The sequence below is a fragment of the Pongo pygmaeus genome, chromosome 18 (genome assembly GCF_028885625.2).
Source record: "Pongo pygmaeus isolate AG05252 chromosome 18, NHGRI_mPonPyg2-v2.0_pri, whole genome shotgun sequence".
NCBI lineage: Eukaryota > Metazoa > Chordata > Mammalia > Primates > Hominidae > Pongo > Pongo pygmaeus.
The window spans coordinates 25,736,452-25,756,588 of NC_072391.2; the positions used below are offsets into that span (position 1 = coordinate 25,736,452).

Genomic DNA, 20,137 nt, shown 5'->3' on the forward strand with positions numbered 1-20,137 from the left:
TGAGTAGTTGGGACTATAGGCACATGCCATCACACTGGGCTAATTTTTAAATTTTTTGTAGAGATGGGGTTCTCACTGGGTTGCCCAGACTGGTCTCAAACTCCAGGGCTCAAGCGATCCTCCCACCTTGGCCTCCCAAAGTCCTGGGATTACAGGCATGAGCAACTGGGCCTGGCCAAAGCATGTGCCTTTTCCCAGGATCTGGAATCCAATCCTGGCTCTGCCACTTTGGGCATCTTCCCTAACCTGAGTCTGTGTTTCCTCATCTGCAAAATGAGGATAATAATCCTATTCCATGGGGTGGCCATTATATACTAAATACAATCATCTATGCAAAGTACCTAGTATGGTAACCAACACGTGGTGGGTGATCGAGGACATTCCCTTCAGGGAAAAGAAATTTCTACTCACTGGATAAGTAGAAATTCTTACATACCTCCCTCCTATCCCTCAAAAAAACCCCAGGCTAGAAATCCCCAACTAAAGGACATCCATGCAGTAGAATACTATGTAGCCATTAAAACAAATGAGGTAGATTTGTATGCACTGACAGAGAAAGAGATTCAAGACCAGCTAGAAAGCCAAGGCACAGAGCAGTGTTATGTAGGTCCTGTTTATGTCAAAATAAGAAGGTAAACACACAGATGCATGTGTGTGCAAAGATTATTTGTGGAAGTGGATATAAGGAACTGTTTTGGGCCAGGCACAGTGTCTCACATACGTAGTCCCAGCACTTTGGGAGGCCAAGACTGGAAGAGTGCTTGAGGCCAGGAGATCAGGACCAGCCTGGACAACATAGTGAGATCCCATCTTTACAAAAATAAACAAACTAGCTGGGTGTGGTGGCTCATGCCTGTAATCCCAACACTTTGGGAGGCCTAGGTGGGTGGATCACTTGAGGTCAGGAATTTGAGACCAGCCTGGCCAACATGGTGAAACACTGTCTCTACCAAAAAATACAGAAATTAGCTGGGTGTGGTGGCACACGCCTGTAGTCCCAGCTACTCGGGAGGCTGAGGCACGAGAATCACTTGAAACCGTGGGGTGGAGGTTGCAGTGAGCCAAGATCACACCACTGTACCTCAGCCTAGGCAAAAGAGACCTTGTCTAAATAAATAAATAAAAACTTAGCAGGGTGTGGTGGCACACGCCTGTAGTCCCAACTACTCAGGAGGCTGAGGTGGGAGGATTGCTTAAGCCCGGGAGGTCAAAGCTGCAATAAGCTATGATTGTGCCACTGCGCTCCAGGCTGGAAGACACAATGAGATCCTGTCTTGAAGAACAAAAAACAAAAAACAGGGAGACTCATTTGCTATTATTTATCATCCTTTCATACTGTCGGAATTTTTAAAAAACATGCATGTGTTATTTTCACAATAATAAAACTATCTTTGCTAGTTTGCTGGATAAAAATAGTGTCTTTTGGTCACCTTATCTGTCAGTTTATGAACTGCTCATGAGGGTGACCATCTTTCCAAAAATTGTTTCTGCTTTTGTGAGTTGTCTCTTTGTACTCACTTATCTAGTAGGGTCCTGGGGTTTGCAGTTGAATTATTCAATAAAGACTCTGCTGGTTAGGGAGGAAAATGAACAAGTGAACATCACCGTCGGGCAGGAAAGCCACTCACGTGGAGGCGCTGACTTCCATGGGGTCTGGCCAGAGGGACCTGGCATTGGTGCCAAAGGACAGGACAAACAGCTTCTCCTTGTGGCTCAGCTGTTCATCGATGAGGCTCTGTTGGACAAAAGGACGTCACTGGCTCCCACAGCCAGGGGAATGGGGAGCCTGGCTTTGCGTCTCTTGCCTTGGCCAGCCCCTCTGGGCTGGGTGTGAGCTGTGCTGAAATAGGGCTGCTTGAGGCTGGGCTTAGCAGCCAGCCCCAAGCCAACATTTGCTTCCCACCTGCCGGGCCTCCTGTGGGTGGGATGAGCATCTGGGCTGCCATCTCAGCACGTGCTATTGTTGGACCCTTGGTTCTTACCTGTGGCACCCGGAGAGGGAGGACAGAGGTCAGGGGCAGTGGTTTCTCTCTAAGGCATGTGAGCTGGAGATGGAGCTGGTGAGTATCTATAACTTCTCCTCTTCTTCCTGGCCAGCTAGAAATTCCACCTGTAAGCCACCCCCATGAGCTCTGCCCTGGCTAATAGTAGACCACTCCACCTGGGGGATCTTTGGAAACTCTGTTCTGAGGACTTGTCATGAAGGGGGAGCCTGCTCTGACACCTGTCCCCTGACATCCACTGAGACCAGGAACAGGGGACAAGTCTGGAGGACAGCCCCACATTGAGCCTCATAAAGGCTCTGCAGGACCTGTACAAAATACAACAGGCTATTGCTGCCATGGTACCCGTAAGAAAATAGCCCATCCACATCACATCACGCTGCAGAGGCTTTTTCTCTAGGCCAGACTTCTCACTGAGCACTTCACTTGAACAAGCTCCTTTTACCCTTATGGCAACCCTAGGTAGCCACTGTTATCATCCCCATTTTACAGAGGAGGTAAGTAAGGCACAGAGAGATTAGTTAACGCAGTCACATAGCTTGGAATTGGTGGAGGTGGCTGGAATTTGACTCCAGCCATCTGACTCTAGTTCTTAGCTTCTCTGCTATGGATGTGAGTTGGGGATGGAGCAATGGGCAACACCAGTCTGTTCACTGCTCTCAAGCTAGAGCTGGTGAGTATCCAATGGGAACCATAACTCCAAAGAAACCAGAATATCTCCTCCATCCAGAAAAGGCCAGAAGCCCTGTGCTGTGCTATGCAGGAGACTTTACATCCTCTTTCCAGGGAAACATGGAAGCTCTTGAGTCAAAGACTGGTTGGCAGGTACTGTCGTGCTGAGAACACTGGAAGTTCACACTACAACCGAAAATGACTCTGTGGTTGGGTTTTGCACAGTTCAACATAGTTCTCTAACCACAGGTGCTAATTAAGTGTGAACTGTTCTTTATAAGACACCCTATCTTGCATTTGCTATAAACAAGCTAGTCAGCAAGCTCAGGAAGGAAAGGCTGGGGGTGGTGGGTGGTTCCATGTGTTTCTCTGTGCCAGACAGACTTACCATGAGGTCCTTTTGGAACTCCTCTTTCTGAGGGCCACTGCTGACGGCTGACACATCTATGAGGACGCTGACTCTGGCCCCTTTGACGAGGCCAAATGCCTAAAACCAAAGAGGGCATTTGGAAACAGCCAGTGCAAGTCTGTGTGTCTCCCACACTGAGCTGCTCTGTGCAATGCAGTGATGCGAACACTTCCCTCACCACTAACAAGCAGCAGCAGAAGGAAACCCCATTTTATAAGGGAAAAGCAAAACCCAATGTTGTGACTTCAGCTCTGGGCATGATCTGCTTTTATTTTGTGGCAGCCTCTTCTTTATAAGTTTTTTCCCCTTATATTTATTGTCTAATCTTATGAAGTAATACATGGTCATTGTGGAAAATCTGGAGACTATAGAAAAGCACCCTTTGTTTGAAGATATAAAATTTGATGGCTATTTATATTAGCTTATCTGATTTAATGTCTCTATATCCTTATTTATTTTTTGCCTACTCTATCAATCAAAGGCAGATGTGTTAGGTTTGCCAGCTGCAATGGTATCTCTCTGAGTTTCTAATTATGTTTCTTGTTTCTTCTTTTTGAGATGGGGTCTTGCTATATTGTCCAGGTTGGTCTCAAACTCCTGGGCTCAAGCAGCCATGTGCCACCAAATCCAAATTTCTAATTATGTTTCTAAATGGTATTACTCTACAGTTATTACTCCTTGACTTATGATGGGGCCACGTCCTGATAAACCCATCATAAGTGGAAAAATCCTAAGTTGAACCATTCTAAGTCAAGGACTGTCTGTATTACTTGTCAATGCTGTTTGACTCTGCACATAAGTGTTCATCTTGTTATAGCTGCATTGTGGATTGGAACTTTCATTCATATGAAATTGATAGTTCTCTAGGGGCAGTAGGTTCCATTCGGTGTTTTTCCTTAAATTCTACTTTACTGGATATGTAATTTTCCTGTTGAATTCACTCTTCTGCTCTCAGAGAATATTTTAGACCTTCTCTCACACCTCCAGCACTCCCTTTCTGTACTCTCCCAGCAAGTGATTTTGCCTCCAATTTTGCTGAGAAAACAGAAACAAATTGGAGAGAATTAAAAAAAAATCTTTCCGTGCAAAGTCTACTGACCTACCAGCCCATAGCCCTACATACTTCACCTTTTTCCAGTTAAAATGCATCTAAGGCCAACCAGCAATGGTCTAGGCTAACCTTTGACTTGCATTACTGGATCTTCTCTTGCTAAATAGGAACTCTGCTTCTGTGATCATCCCTTCTCCTGGATCATCCATTCCTATTGACTGTATAATTTCTATCACCATACAAACAGGTTATAATATCACCCATCTTAAAAAAGATATAGACCTCTCAGTATGCCACCTCTCCCTCCTGCTGTTTCATTTTTCTGCTCTCCATCTTAGCCACACGTCCTCACCTCCCGGGGACCCATTCAAGTTAGGTTCTCACCTTCCTATTCCTCTGAAACCACACGTGTCAAGGTGATCAATGACCTTTGTCTTGCCAAGCCCAAGGGTTAAATCCAAATTCTTGACTTTCTCGAACTCTGAGTAGCATATAGCACAGTTTGACTGTGTCAAGAATTTAACAAGTTAAAACACTTAGTACACGTGTCTTCCAGGACACTATATTCTCCCACTTTCCCCTCTATTCATTGGCCATATTTTCTTAATTTCCTTTCCTAGAGAGCCCCTCCTCCTTGTTCCAAAGTCACAATACTGGCGTGCCCTAGGAACTTGCTTCTGAAGGTGTGGGTCATGGGCCGACAGCATCACCATCCCCCAGCTTGTTAGAAATGCAGAGTCTCAGGTCCCACTCTAGGCTTACCTAATTAGAGTCTTTATTTTAACAAGAGGCTCCATGTGCACAGTGGCACAATCATAGCTCACTGCAGCCTGGAACTCCTGGGCTCAAGTGATCCTCCTGCCTCAATCTCCTAAGTAGCTGGGACTATAGGTGTGCGCCACCACACCTGGCTATTTTTTTTAAATTTTTTGTAGAGATAGGGTCTTACTGCATTGCCCAGGCTGGTCTTGAACTCCTGGCCTCAAGAGATCCTTCAGCCTCAGCCTCCCAACGTGCTGAGATTGCAGCCATGAGCCATCGTGCCCGGCCACTCTCTTCTTTATCTACCCCAGGGTTTGCCAACTTTGGCACTATCGACATTTGGGCTGGATAATTATCTGTTGTAGGGAGCTGTCCTGTGCATTTCAGGATGGTGAGCAGCATCCCTGGCCGCTGATAAACTAGATGTAGGTAACAACCCCTCTCCTTCAGCAATGACAATCAAAAATGTCTCCAGACATTGCCAAATGTTCCCGTGGGGCAAAATCACCCCTGGTGGAGAACCACTGTTCTTTGATCACTCCCTAAGTGATCTGAGTGTCATGATTTTGAATACCATCTGAATGCTAATGATTATCTGAGGTCCATCTTCAAACAGATTTCTCTTGGAACTTCAGACCTGTGTACGCAACATCCTGCTCCGCTTCTCTGTCTGGATGTCTACTAAGTCCCTCAGGCCTCACATGTCCAAAACAAGACCTCTCGGTTTTCCTCAAGACTGTTTCTCCCTCAGCCTTTCCCATCTCAGGAAATGCCATTCAACACTGGCCCAGGCGCTCTGGCACCAGACCTATCCAATCCATCGGCAAGTTCTGCTGGTCCTACCTTCCAGCCATGTGTTGAATCTACCATATCTCATTCTGTCGACCCTAGAGCTTGAGTCTAAGCCTCCATTGTTCTCGCCCAGAGCGGTTGTCCTGTTTCCACTTTTACCCTCTGTGCAGTCAAGTTATGCAGCAGCCAGAGTGATTCTTTTGAAACTTGTCGGATCAGGTCACTCCCCTGCTTTGTTAAAGCCCTCAGCTTTGGAATCAGGCCCTCCTGGACTTCAACCTGCTCATCTAACCTCATCTCCTTTCTCCACATAGCTCACTCTGTGCTTGCTGCACTGGCCCATGTGCTGCTTCTGAACATACCAAGCTCGTTCCTGCCTCAAGACTTTTGGACTTGCTGTCTCCTATGCTTGGAACATTCTTCCCAAGATATTAGTAGGGCTTACCCCCGCACTTTCTTTAGGTGCCTGTTCAAATGCCTCCTCTTCAGAGTGAGTATCCTCAACCATTCCATTTATTTATTTTTTATTTTATTTTTGAGAGGGAGTCTCGCTCTGTCTCCCAGACTGGAGTGCAGTGGCACGATCTCGGCTCACTGCAACCTCTGCCTCCTGGGTTCAAGCAATTCTCCTGCTTCAGCCTCTCTAGTAGCTGGGATTATAGGTGCCCATCACCACGCCTGGCTAATTTTTGTGTTTTTAGTAGAGACGGGGTTTCAGCATTTTGGCCAGGCTGGTCTCAAACTACTGACCTCAAGTGATCCATCCACCTTGGCCTCCCAAAGTGCTGGGATTACAGGTGTGCACCACCACGCCCGGCCTCAACCATTCCATTTAAATAGTCCTGTTCCACTCTCTGTTCCCTTACTCAGCTTTGTGTCTTTTTACAGCACGTAGCTCCATGAAGGCGGGACCTTAGTATTGATCATGTTTTTTTTCCCCCCCAGTGAACCATTCCTTCAGCAAGTACTGGTCACGTTGGTAGTCTCAATCCTAGAACAGTGCCTGATATACAATAATCACTCAATACATGTTTGTTGAATTCATGACCCAAATATGCCAGAGTATTGCCAATCTGGAGGCAAGAAGTTGAAATCTAGAGCCAGTTCTATTTCTTTTAAATTAAAAACAAGCTGCCATGAGGGCTTTACAGCTTTTGGAATTGAAAATATTCACTACCTAAACCTAGCCATTGAAGTTCTAGACATTTATTCCATAGAAATAACTGGACAAGTACATAAGAGGCAACTGGAGCCTGGTAATACCAGATATTCTCATTTTTCAAGAGAAGTCTGATAGCAGACATAAACGTGAAATACCAGGATTTTAAAAACCTTGACAACTAATTTGAAAAATAGTTAAAATTAGGGAGCCCAGAACAAAATGGCTGTGGGCCAGATTTGGCCTGCATGCCACTGGTTTATAACTTCTCCTTTTATCCTCTGCAGACACAGATCCAGAGAAGCGAGGCCACTTTCTAGGGCCTTAGTGACAGAGCAGAGCAGGAACAGGGAACAGCGATTATCTGGCCATCACCTCAGGCTGCCTGCCTCAACACCCAGGGACCCAGTGAGCTGATTTACAGGTGATCGCTTCCCTGGGATCTTCCATGGTTTCTCTGTAGCTCCGTCAGAAAGGGGTGGCAGGAAGAAGGGGCTATCAATCCCCGCCCACTTTGACAAAGGTGCAAGGATGGGGTAGTGGAGGTGAGTGGGTAAGAGCAGCATGCCCTATGCGGATGCCTATGGAGTATGGGAGGATTTCATTCCCCTGAGGTCTCTCTGCCTGTTACCATGGGCAACCAGAAGGGTCCAGTTATAGCCGCAGACAAGCATCTGCTGACTCAACTCGTCCAAGCGAGTGAAGGAGGTTCTGGATCTGAGGTATAGACCACAGCCTGGAATTGGTGGGACAGGCAGGCTTAGCACTATGTTGTTACCCACTGGTCTTGGGTAGAGGTGGGGATTGGGAGTAGGGAGCATGACTTTTAGCATCTGCATCTGGGTAGAGGTGGGGATTGGGAGTAGGGAGCATGACTTTTAGCATCTGCTTTTCCCAGGGTTTAAAGCAAGAGTTGAAGATTGTGCCTAAGGTGGAAGCAAACGGGAAGCCAGAAAAGTGCCAGTTGATGGCAATTAAGCTAAAACAAATAAGAAAGCAAATCAAAGCATTCATTTGCCCATGATCACTCTTCTACCCTTGAGATCTGAGAAAAACATTTAATTAAAAAATTTTTTTTTTTTTTTTTAAAGACAGGTCTTGCTCTGTTGCCCAGGCTGGAGTGCAGTGGCAAAATCATAGCTCACTGCAGCCTTGAGCCTCCTGGGCTCAAGAAATCCTCCTGCCTCAGCCTCTCAAGTAGCTGGGACTACAGGTGTGCACCATTACACCTAGCCCTTAATCAAACTTTTGTGAGGTTTTTTTTTTTTCGTTTGTTTGTTTGTTTTGAGATGGAGTCTCACTGTGTCTCCCAGGCTAGAGTGCAATGGCATGATCTCGGCTCACTGCAAACTCCGCCTCCTGAGTTCAAGCGATTTTCCTGCCTCAGCCTCTTGCATAGCTGGGATTGCAGGCTTGCACGACCACGCCTGGGTAATTTTTTGTATTTTTAGTAGAGACGAGGTTTCACCGTGTTGGCCAGGCTGCTCTTGAACTCCCAACCTCAGGTGATCCTCCTACCTAGGCCTCTCAATGTGCTGGGATTACAGGCCTGAGCCACCATGCCCAGCCCTTAATCAAACTTTTAAGAAAAGTGATATCCAGATGATCAGCCTTAGTCTTCTAAATCTCATTGCAGGTCTGAAGTCAAATGCCTAGTGCACATCTGCATTCTCACCTGCCCAGCACCCATTCCCCGTTCTGGTAACAGTGCTCTGGCCTTCCACATGCAACCATCTGTCTCTCTTTTTCAGTCCATGAGGGCTGGGGGGCTAACCCAGTCTCTTTCCCCTTCCCCCCGTCTTTTATTTTATTTTATTTTATTTTTTTGCCTCAGAAGTGAGCACTAGTTCCAGGCCTAGTCAAATAGTGATAGTATATTTATTCTCCTTGGCTATGATGATTGGTGTAAATTGGTCAATGAGAGTCAATCCCAGGATTTGGAAGTTGTGCAGGGAACAGGAAGTGAAGTCCCTTTTTACTGGAGCTGCTGATCACCACCTTCCTATGCCTGAAGAGAGATGTCCCGAAAATAAAACCAACTCAGAGGAAAGCAGAGCCCACAGGCATAGAGGTGACATTATCTGAGCACCTGGATCCAGCTGTGGCTGGGGTTTTCATTTACTTAGGTTTGTAAATGCCTTTTTTAGCTTAAGCAATTTGCATTGGAGGTCTATCATTTGCAACTGAAAAGGTTCTAACAAATACAGATGGAATGAGTGAAAGGGGGCAAAGAATGAAATCTATGCCCGTTACCTTCTTGCTGTTTTCTGTGAGCCACTGAATTCTCTCTTGATAGACTTCAATAGTGCTGTCAAGACATCAGAAAGACTCATCACCCAAGGCCAGCGTCATCACTGAGCAACAGCCACTTACATACACAAAAGGCAGGTATGAATAATTTTTTTTTTTAATGTGCATAGGTTCTTGGAAGAAGGTGGTGAACCTTTTAAGTGCACTGTAGTGCACGCCTGTAGTCGTGGCTACTCGGGAGGCTGACGTGGGAGGATCACTTGAGGCCAGGAGTTCAAGACCAGCTTGAGCAATCTAGTGAAACCCTGTCTCTACAAAAAATAAAAAAATTTGCTGGGTATGGCGGTGCATGCCTGTAGTCCCAGCTACTCAGGAGGCTGAGGGTGGGAGGATCACTTGAGCCCAGGAGTTCAAGGCTGCATGGAGTTATGATTGTTCCACTGCACTCAAGCCTGGGCAAAATCGAGGAAAGACAAAACTGAAGATACTTGTTTGCCAGGGCACTAGGTATAAGGGGATTGTGAAAGGGATCGAGTGTATAGGTGCTGCTCTATTGGTGACACAGTGCACAGGATAAATGACAATGGTTTGGTGGATCAAGGGGTGGAATCAGGCCCTCCCGGACTTCAACCTGCTCATCTAACCTCGTCTCCTTTCTCCACATAGCTCACTCACTCTGTGCTCACTCTGCCCAGTGAGGGCAGGTCTGTGGAGGGTGGGGGAGGGTGTTCTTATGAGAAAGTTGGAAGACCACCCTTGCACTTGCTCAAATCTGTGTCTTCTCAGAAGAAATTGTTCCTAGTCTCCCGGAAACTGATCATAAAGGCACAACAGAGGCAGTTAAGCAATGGTTTCTACTGGATTGGTTAACAAAAAACCTAGTTTCTGAAAAGTAGCTGGGGGACCTTCTTGAACTTGTCTTATTGCATGCCTGGCTTGCAATGACTGGTTGGAGACTAGCATATGTCATGTGCACAAGGTAAGGACTAGGTCACTTGAATTTAATTGACTTGTTCTTACTGAGGGCAGGTGAGATTTGGGGGCCTAGAGAGGGACAAAAAAGGTTTTTGGAAATGAGATCATGGGGCAGTGGGTGGTAGAGTCATAAGGGATATATAAGTTATGAATAGAGATAAGAAGATGAGCTTTATTTTTATCTTCTTCTTTTTATTTGAGACAGGGTCTCACTCTGTTGCCCAGGCTGGAGTGCAGTGGTACGATCATGGCTCACTGCAGCTTCAGCCTCCCTTGGCTCAGATGATCCTCTCACCTCAGCCTTTAAGTAGCTGGAACTATAGATGCACACCACCACACCTGGCTAATTTATATATTTTTTGTAGAGTTGGGGTTTCATCATTTTTCCCAGGCTGGTCTCGAACTCCTGAACTCAAGCGATCCTCCTGCCTCGACCTCCCAAAGTGATTACAGGCGTGAGCCACTGTGCCCAGCTGAAGATGAGCTTTATAATAAAATATGTTTGTGTTTGAGATACAGCTCTGCCATCTACTAGCTGTGTGACCTTGGACAGGTGTGGTAACCTTTCTGAGCCCCAGTTTCACCATCTCCAACATGAAGGTAACAACAGGATTCTATCCAAGTCAATTTGCCAGAAGTCAATTTACTGAAAGCCAATCCTCTGAAATTCAATTTGCCAAATGACCAGTTAGTTAAATAGACTTGAACATTCCTTAAAATACTGGATTCACAATTAAAACTGATAAACCAAGACATTGCAGAATTCTTTAAAACCTGTTTAAGCTTCCAACCTAATAAAAGTTACTATAAATTCTACAGTTAAATGGTTTTGAGAAATTTAAGCAACTGGTCATTCCATGAATGGCCATTTAGCAATTGACTTTTGGTTAACTGGCTTGAGAGTGATGGTTTTATAAGGGGAAACCCCTTTCTCTTGAATCTCATTCTCTCTTTCCTGGCTGCCTTGTAAGATGTCCCTTTGCTCTTCCTTCATCTTCCGCCATGAATGTGAGGCCTCCCCAGCCATGTGGAACTGTGAGTCCATTAAACCTCTTTCTTCTGTAAATTGCCCAGTCTCGGGTATGTCTTTATCAGCAGCATGAAAATGGACTAATGCACATGTGCTATCAAAATCTGGTTTAGGAGTGGGGATGCATGCATGTTTTTGGCATATATTTGCAAAGGTATGAATGCAATCAGTCTGACATTGGAAGTCATTACTCTTAACCATTAAACACCAGATGAAGCTGTGTCATCCGAGGGACTATGGATTTCATTTTATATTTTTTTAGAGATAGGGTCTTATTCTGTTGCCCAGGCTAGAGTGCAGTGGTGTGATCATAGCTCACTGAAGCCTCGAACTTCTGGGCTCAAGTGATCCTCCCACCTTGGTCTCTCAAAGTGCTAGGATTATAGGCATGGACCACCATGCCTGGCCCTAGACTATGGATTTGAAAAGGCTAAGAGACACTGATCTGGTCCAACCTTTCTATCTGAGAAAAGGGGAAATTGGGGCTAGAAGTGGGAAGAGACCTGCTCATCTCCCTGGGTGGTAGACTTTTTTTTTTTTTTTTTTTTGAGACAGGGTCCCACTCTATTGCCCAAGGTCCCACAGAGATTGCTGTTTGAACAAAGTTACTTCCAGGCTACTGAAATGACATAATTCTTTTTCTTTTCTTTTTTTTTTTTTGAGACAGAGTTATGCTCTTGTTGCCCAGGCTGGAGTGCAATGGTGTGATCTCAGCTCACTGCAACCTCCACCTACCGAGTTCAAGCAATTCTCCTGCCTCAGACTACCGAGTAGCTGGGATTACAGGCATGCACCACCAGGACTGGCGAATTTTTTAAAAAAATGTTTTTAGTAGAGACAGGATTTCACCATGTTGGCCAGCCTGGTTTCAAACTCTTGACCTCAAGTGATCCACCTGCCTCGGCCTCCCAAAATACTGGGATTACAGGTATGAGCCACCATGCCCGGACTGAAATGACATAATTCTTGAGCTCTGTGGTGTTGGGAGGACAGTGAGAAACATACTTACTCAGAAAGCTTTGATTCAAAGTGGCGGATGATCTGGGTGGAGAAACGTATTTTCTGCACGACATTGGTGCCCTCCTCCCTGAAGAAGCAAAGCCTTATGAGGGGGTCTCTCGGGCCCAGGGGACTGCATGTGTCACTGCAGCTGTGGGGGGTGTGGGGAACAGCTTCAGACTTACAGCACTTCTGTGCCCTGGCTTATCAGGTCAGCCAAGGTGAGTTTCTGACACTTCAAACTGTGAGCCGAAAGCCAGTCTTCAGTGTCCTCCCAATCTGAAGACTGGGTCTCGCTCCCCTGCAGCCTCTGCAAGACAAAAGCCAGAGTCAAACAGCGAAGTGGAAAGAGAGGGAAGGAAGAGGTTCCCTTCACACAGATACCCAACAGGTGCCAACTCAGACTGACCCTATCTTTTTTTTTTTTTTTTTGAGACGGAGTTTCACTCTTGTCACCAAGGCTAAAGTGCAGTGGCATGATCTCGGCTCACTGCAACCTCTGACTCCCAGGTTCAAGTGATTCTCCTGCCTCCGCCTCCTGAGTAGCTGGGATTACAGGTGTGCACCACCACGCTTGGCTACTTTTTGTATTTTTAGTAGAGACAGGGTTTTGGCATTTTGGCCAGGCTGGTCTCAAACTCCTGACCTCAAGTGATCCACCAGCCTTGGCCTCCCAAAGTGCTGGGATTACAGGCATGGGCTGCTATACCCGGCTCCCTGGTTTGTCCGTTTTAGAGACAGGGCCTCACTCTGTCACCCAGGCTGGAGTGCAGTGGTGTGATCATAGCTCACTGCAGCTTCGAAGTTCTGGGCTCAAGCGACCTTGCCTTAAGTTCTGTGCCTGAGGCCTGCTGGGCCCTCTGTATCAAAGGGAAATTAGCTTGTGTTGAAGAAGTGTGAAAAACACTCTCATAATTACTGCAAATACTTAGATAGCACTTATTACATGTTAAGCACCTTCCATACATTAACTCATTTAATTTTACAAAGTGGGTTTCATTATGATAACCCCAACTTGCTGACTAGGGAACTGAGGTACAGATAATTTAGGTAATCAGTCCAAGGACATCCAGCTCAAAAGTGGCAGATGTGGAATTCAAACCCAGGCTGTAAAGCTCAAGTCATGCTTCTAACCATGGCACTATGTTGTCCCTCTAAACTAGCACCAAACTGTGACCATCTCCATGAAGGAGTGAGAGGACTGACGGGCAAGATTAATTTCTCATTATGTGATTCTATGCTAACAAATGTCCTGCCCTTGAAAGGCACCACCTAAAATCATAGGTCCCTGTCGCATATCTAGGGAAACACAGCTCTCTATCACATGGACACTAGATGTCACTCTTCTCACCTTTCAGACTCAACCCTCTCCCTGGTTGGAAACACTGAGCATGGTACTTTTTTTTCTTTTGAGACAGGGTCTCATTTTATTGCCCATGCTGGAGTGCAGTGCCACAATCTCAGCTCACTGCCAAAATCTCAGCTCACTGCAGCCGCAGCCTCCCAGGCTCAAGTGATCCTCCTTCCTCGACCTCCCAAGTAGCTGGGACTATAGGCACGTGCCACCACACCTTGCTAATTTGTGTATTTTTTTTTTTTTTTTTTTTTTTGTGGAAACAGGGTTTTACCATGTTGCCCAGGCTGGCCTCAAACTTCTGGACTCAAGCGATCCTCCCATCTAGGCCTCCCAAAGTGCTGAGATTACAGATGTGAACGACCGTGCCTGGTGAGCATGGTGGACTTAATAATTCACCTTTCTTCCATCTGTGTTGCTTTTCAAATGATGTCATGTTTTAGGACACAGATTTTGTATTATTCATACTTGAAGATACACTATTAAACACATTATGGATTTTGACTTTAGGCCATGCTGATTATGTAACTCTACTAGTTCATTTGCATAGAGAATGGTAAGATCTTCATGTTGGAGCAATCCTTTCCCTCTTTCCTTCAGGTTCATCTGCAAGGCAAAGGAGGCCCCAGCTGTGGCTGATAAATATAAGAATGATCCTGTCTACACCTGGGAAGTCATGCATTTTCATATAAAATTAGAGGAAAGATGCATGTCATCAACATCTGAACCCATTACAAGACTTCTTCAGAATCTCAAAACTCTATCAACCTTTCCTCGTCTCCTTTAATTAAACTTGCTTTCCTGTAAGTGCCGGAACCTAAGTAAATCATGAGTATCTTTCTGATTGTTTAATTGCCAGCATTATACCTGTATTGTTTTTGACTATCATTTCAAAGGTATCATATTTAAACTCTAGTGTGGGTTAGGTACATGGTTGTGCACTAGCCTTGCTTGAACATGGGAACCACTGATTGCCACTGTGTCCCTGGTAGAATGAATTCTGAGTTCTAGACAATCCACTCACCCTCTTGGGAAGGCACATTGAAGGTCAGCCTAAAATCGTAGTCTGGTCAGAGGTTTATTCTCCTATCATACCCCATTTGTCCAACAGCACTTCCTGAAATGGATTTCAGGGAATCTCAAAAGCAAGGCAAATCTCAGGAAGGGGAATTTTAGAATCAAATGCTTAAGACTTCAGGCCTTGATAAGATGATCGGAGTCTTCACATGCTCCTGAATATTTAGTGACATGGCCAAATAGGCTAAACAATTTCTATATAAACAGTATAGAGATTCTTTAGTCATTTCTAATGGCAGAGGATTAGAGATAAATGCTTAATTACTCCTTTTTCAGTCCTAGAATCCTAAGAGAAGGAAGAAATCCCCAGAATTTAACACATTCTGCATTCTCTGAATGATTTGTAGTATCATGACCCAGTTAAAGTGCCATGGTCTTTACCAGTAAGTCCTGTGTCTGGTTAACATGTGTAACCAATAATCCATTGTCCGAATTTTGACCAAGTCCATTCATATTCTTCTGCTTTAGTGGCTTCTTTGAATCTCTGCCAGTGTTTCTCCTAATGCTATAAAACATAAAGTAATTTGATCAATGCCTCAGCACTGGGAATAGAGGTTTGATACCCCCAGTGCCTCCTCTCTTTGCTCTAGTCCCTACAAGGATTCTAGAAACATTTTTCTGTGCAGTAACTGAGAAGGGTTCCTGCAGAGTCCTGATAAAATGTGGACTCCAGTTCCATGAGATATTTTATTATTTAGATAACTAAAATCCTCAGGTGGCTATAAGAAGATTCAATGACCATTTACCCATTCTCACCCTCAGCTTGCATGAGCAAAATGCTGCTGCTGTTTTCATTTGCAAAATCAGAGAACTAGGCCAGGCGCAGTGGCTCACGCCTGTAATCCCAACACTTTGGGAGGCTGAGATGGGTGGATCAAGAGGTCAGGGGATCGAGACCATCCTGGCTAACATGGTGAAACCCTGTCTCTACTAAAAATACAAAAAAATCAGCTGGGCATGGTGGCGGGCACCTGTAGTCCCAGCTACTCGGGAGGCTGAGGCAGGGAAATGGCGTGAACCCGGAGGGCAGAGCTTGCAGTGAGCCGAGATCGCACCACTGCACTCCAGCCTGGGCGACAGAGCGAGACTCTGCCTTAAAAAAAAAAAATCAGAGAACTATGCTTACCAATGGTTTTACAGAAACATTATTTTCTTGACCATGGAAGACATGACAAGTTTGTGTAGCCATTGCAAAACACCCAATGCTTATTTTCCTAAAGAAGAAAAGAATACCAGAAAACAGGATAAATGTGGCATACAGACAATAGTTTTTGGGGGTATCTATATTCAGCACAACGCTTCTTTTTCTACACTTTTAATTTTTTTTTTGAGATACAGTCTCACTCAGTTGCCCAGGCTGGAGTACAGTGGCCCAATCATGGCTCACTGTAGCCTTGACCTCCCAGCCTCAAGCAATCCTCCCACCTCAGCCTCCCAAGTAGCTGGGACTACAGGCACAAGCCACTATGCCCAGCTAATTTTTTCTGTTTACTGGAGAGACGGGGTCTGACTATGTTGCTTCGGATGGTCTCGAACTCTTGGGCTCAAGTGATCCTCCCACCTAGGCTGGGATTAGAGGTGTGAGTCACCATGCCCGGCCATTTTTTAAATTTTATAGACAAGGTCTTGCTCTGTCACCAAGGCTGAAGTAATGTGGTGCTAACATAACTTATGGCAGCCTCGAACTCCTGGCCTCAAGAGATCCTCCTCAGCCTCCCTAAGTCATGGGATTATAAGAGTGACACTGTGCTCAGCCAACTCTTCTTTAATCAATTCATTCAGTAAATACTTATTGAATACCTACCAGGTATCAGGCATTGTGCTTGATCCTGAGGATACAATGGTGAACAAGATAAAGCTTTCTCAACTTCAACACTTTGACTCTTGGACCGGATCATTATTTGCTGTGGGGGCTGTCCTATGCATTGTAGGATGTTTAGCAGCATCCTGGCCTCTACCGGATCATTATTTGCTGTGGGGGCTGTCCTATGCATTGTAGGATGTTTAGATATCAGTAGGATGTTAGATATCAGTAGCATCCCTCCTCACTTTTTCCCAATGTGACAATCAGAAATATCTCTAGACATTGCTTAATGTCTCATGGACAGCAAAATTGTCCCTAGTTGTGAACCACTAAGATAGACATTGTTCTTGTCCTCCCAGCACTTATGTTCTAGAGGGGGAGACTGATATTAAAAAACTAAATAAAATAATTACAAATTGTGGAAAGTGCTGAAGGAACTAAAAGGATAATAGAAAGTAATCAAGGGGCCAGGCATGGTAGCTCAAACCTATAATCTCAGCACTTTGGGAGGCAGGCTGAGGCAGGAGGTCACTTGAGGCCAGGAGTTCAAGACCAGCCTTGGCAACCCAGCGAGACCCCATCTCTATAAACATAATAAAGATAAATTAGCCAGGTGTGGTGGTATGTGCCTGTAGTCCCATCTACTTGGGTGGCTGAGGCAGGAGGATCGCTTGAGCCCAGGAGTTCAAGGCTGCAGTGAGCTATGATCATGCCACTGCACTCGATCCTGGGCGATAGAGGGAGATTCTGTCTCTAAAAAATAAACAAAAATCCACACCCAAATCCAATGTTATACCCCCTTTTCTCCCTCCTGCTTAAAACTGGTCAAAGCCTTCTCTATTTCTAGGATGAAGACTGAGATCCTTCAGATGGCATCTGAGGACTCTCAAGGTCTGGCTGCTCCTGCCTACCCCTCTAGATTTCCCACTTCATCACTGCTCTCCTCTGTGTTCCACAAGGGCCTCCCTTTCCAGTTCCTGGAATTCTCTATAGTTCCTTTAACCACAGGGACTTTTCATGTGCTGCTGTCTTTGCTCTGGAACATTCTTCTTCTCCCCTACCCTAATCATCTTGACATTTCAGCTCGAATATCACTTCCTCCAGGAAATCTCCAGCATCCCATTCTATTTCAGTTTCCTTTGTTTTATACAGACTTTCATAGAACTATGCTCTTTTAGGGCAGGTATCTTAATTTGGAATGATACATTCATTAGAGGGATTTTTTAAAATTTGTGTGTCTCTCCCCTTACACTGTAAGTTACGTAAGAGCAGGAACTGGCAGACACTCGATAAATATTTTGAGAAGGGAAGGTGAAGGGGCAGGAGGTTGAAAGACTCCCTTGGTGTTTTTTTTTTTTTCTTTTTTGAGACGGAGTCTTGCTCTTGTCACCCAGGCTGGAGCGCAGTGGCGTGATCTCGGCTCACTGCAATCTCCACCTCCCAGGTTCAAGTGATTCTCCTGCATTAGCTTCCCACATAGCTGGGATTAAGAGGCGCCCACCACCATGCCCAGCTAATTTTTGCATTTTTAGTAGAGACGGGGTTTCACCATGTTGGCCAGGCCGGTCTCAAACTCTTGACCTCAGGTGATTCACCTGCCTTGGCCTCCCAAAGTGCTGGGATTACAGGCGTGAGCCACCACGCTCAACCTGCCTTGGTTCTTGAATTTCTAATTATATATCCCAGGCACGTGTGAGAACTTTCTGCTCTTGGGTTCCATGAGATACCCTGTTTCTTAGAATTCTCTACCTTTTTTTTTGCTTCAACTAGCTCCTTTAGCTTTCTGTTATTTGCAACCAACAAAATACCAGCTAAGACACAGCAAGTGAGAGACTCTGAATAAAGTTGCAGCTTAAACATTAGAGTGTGTGTTCTTGTGAAATCATTAAATTAAACAGCCGAATAATGGTTTGGCAACTTGCTTTTCTCTTTCAAGTCTTTAATCTTTTATTCAGAGGATGCTTTGTTTTCTGGGAAGCACCAGGATAATGTGGCAATGCTTTAAAGAAAAAAAAAACTGGCTTTACTTCAGCAAGCTTTCCTGGGAGACTCTAATGGCAGAGATTGTTGAAATAGAAATGCCTCATGAACACTGGCCACCCTGTAGTGTCTCACTTCCCTCTTTCTAGCCAGTGATTAACAGCTCTTAATGAATTCAGAGGACTGCATGACTAGATTCTGGGGTGACTGGTGCAGGCTGATGGAGAAGGGGTTGAACTGCTTAAAAATAACAAGACAAAATAGTGTTCCAGAAAGAGCATGGGGCCGGGTGCAATGGCTCATGCCTGCAATCCCAGCACATTGGGAGGCTGAGGCAGGGAGACTGCTTGAGCCCAGGAGTTTGAGAGTAGCCTGGCCAACAAAACGAGACCCCATCCCTACATAAAAAAAATAATAATACAAAAATTAGCTGGGCATGGCAGTGCCCACCTGTAGTCCCAGCTACTAGGGAGGATGGGGTGGGCAGGTCACTTGAGCCCAGGAGTTTGAGGCTGCTGTGAGCTGTGATCGCATCGCTGCACTCCAGCCTGGGTGTTAGAGTGAGACTCTGTCTCAAACAAACAAACAAAAAAGCGCTGAACCTTTGGTTTCTTCATCTTTAGAATGGAATGGGGATAACGGTAACTGTTCGATGCTGTTATCAACGCTTCAATGCTGTTTTCAAGAGGACCAAGTGAAATTGAGAAAGTAGAAGTGCTTGGGGAAATACGAAGTACTATACAAATGTAGAAGACCATAAAATACGGGCTGCATCTTCAAGCACTTCAGCATATGACACGAAAACAATCATGTGTTTCATGAACATTTACAGAGCGTTCACTGCATGCCAGAGAGAACGGGTGCTGGGGAGATAGACATGAACAGGACGCCTTTCCCTCAGGCCTTTGCTCAAATGAAACATTAGAGAGGTCTTCTGTGAGTACCTTAACTCAAACAGCACCTCCTCCACCCGGCTTTGTCTTTCCCCACAGCATGTTTCACTATACATATTCACTTATTTACTTAAAAGTAAATATATTCTATATATTTGCTTATCTACTTGTTTTATATTTTCTATATATTTAGTTATTTACTGTCTGAACCCCCACACGCCCCTCCCACATAAACATACTAGAAGTAGATCCATTTGGGCCGGGACTTAGTAATGTTCACTGCTAGGACATTTTTGCATAAAACAGAGTTTAGAACATAGTAGCTGCTCAAAAAATATTTGTTGAATAAATGCACTCAGAGCAGGTCCGAGTTTAGGCAAAGGTGAGCTGAATTACCCTGGGGGGTGATTGCAGGAGAGGAAAAGAACAACCAGGCCATGGCAGATGGCATTTTGGTCCAAGGGAGAGAGGGAACCTTGATTATTGGGTGAAGATAATAATAATAATAATAGGAGTCTTTCCTGAATCCCATTTGCTGTCTCCAGGGAGGAAACCACTCCTCCTGTGGAAGTCCTCCTGTCGCTGCCCCTTCACTTTGTCATATGGAGTTGTCATGGCCTGTCTCCTAGACCGGCTCCATGACTTCCTTGTCTACTGGCACCCGAGCATTTAGCCCAACGCTCGGCATGTAGGGAGTGGACACTTCACACCCCGGGCTCCCTCGATCTTCTCACTCAGTCCAGAGCTTAGTATCTGGCCTCCCCCACCGGCTCTCACCACCCCTGTCAACCCTTGTGATGCTCACCCTCACCTGTATATCTTCATTTATTTCTCCATCTTTGGGAGAAGGGCTCCTGGCACTCCAGGGCCTTGCTTCTCCAAGCTCCTCCAAGCAACTCAGCAGCGAAGCTTGCCCTGTGGGAATGT

The 20,137-nt window shown here is 45.4% G+C and overlaps 1 protein-coding gene across 1 annotated transcript in view; it reads right to left on the minus strand.

The window, feature by feature from the left end:
- VWA3A (von Willebrand factor A domain containing 3A) overlaps positions 1 to 20,137 on the minus strand; it is a 63,394-nt gene that overhangs the window by 42,657 nt on the left and 600 nt on the right. Inside the window, exons 3-9 of the mRNA XM_063654065.1 lie at positions 20,022 to 20,125; positions 14,915 to 15,038; positions 12,288 to 12,412; positions 12,113 to 12,190; positions 9,102 to 9,156; positions 3,064 to 3,162; positions 1,629 to 1,735 (exon numbers count right to left, since the gene is read on the minus strand). Of these exons, the coding sequence (XP_063510135.1) occupies positions 1,629 to 1,735; positions 3,064 to 3,162; positions 9,102 to 9,156; positions 12,113 to 12,190; positions 12,288 to 12,412; positions 14,915 to 15,038; positions 20,022 to 20,035 (602 nt within the window). The 5' untranslated portion in view covers positions 20,036 to 20,125. The remainder of the gene's footprint in view (positions 1 to 1,628; positions 1,736 to 3,063; positions 3,163 to 9,101; positions 9,157 to 12,112; positions 12,191 to 12,287; positions 12,413 to 14,914; positions 15,039 to 20,021; positions 20,126 to 20,137) is intronic.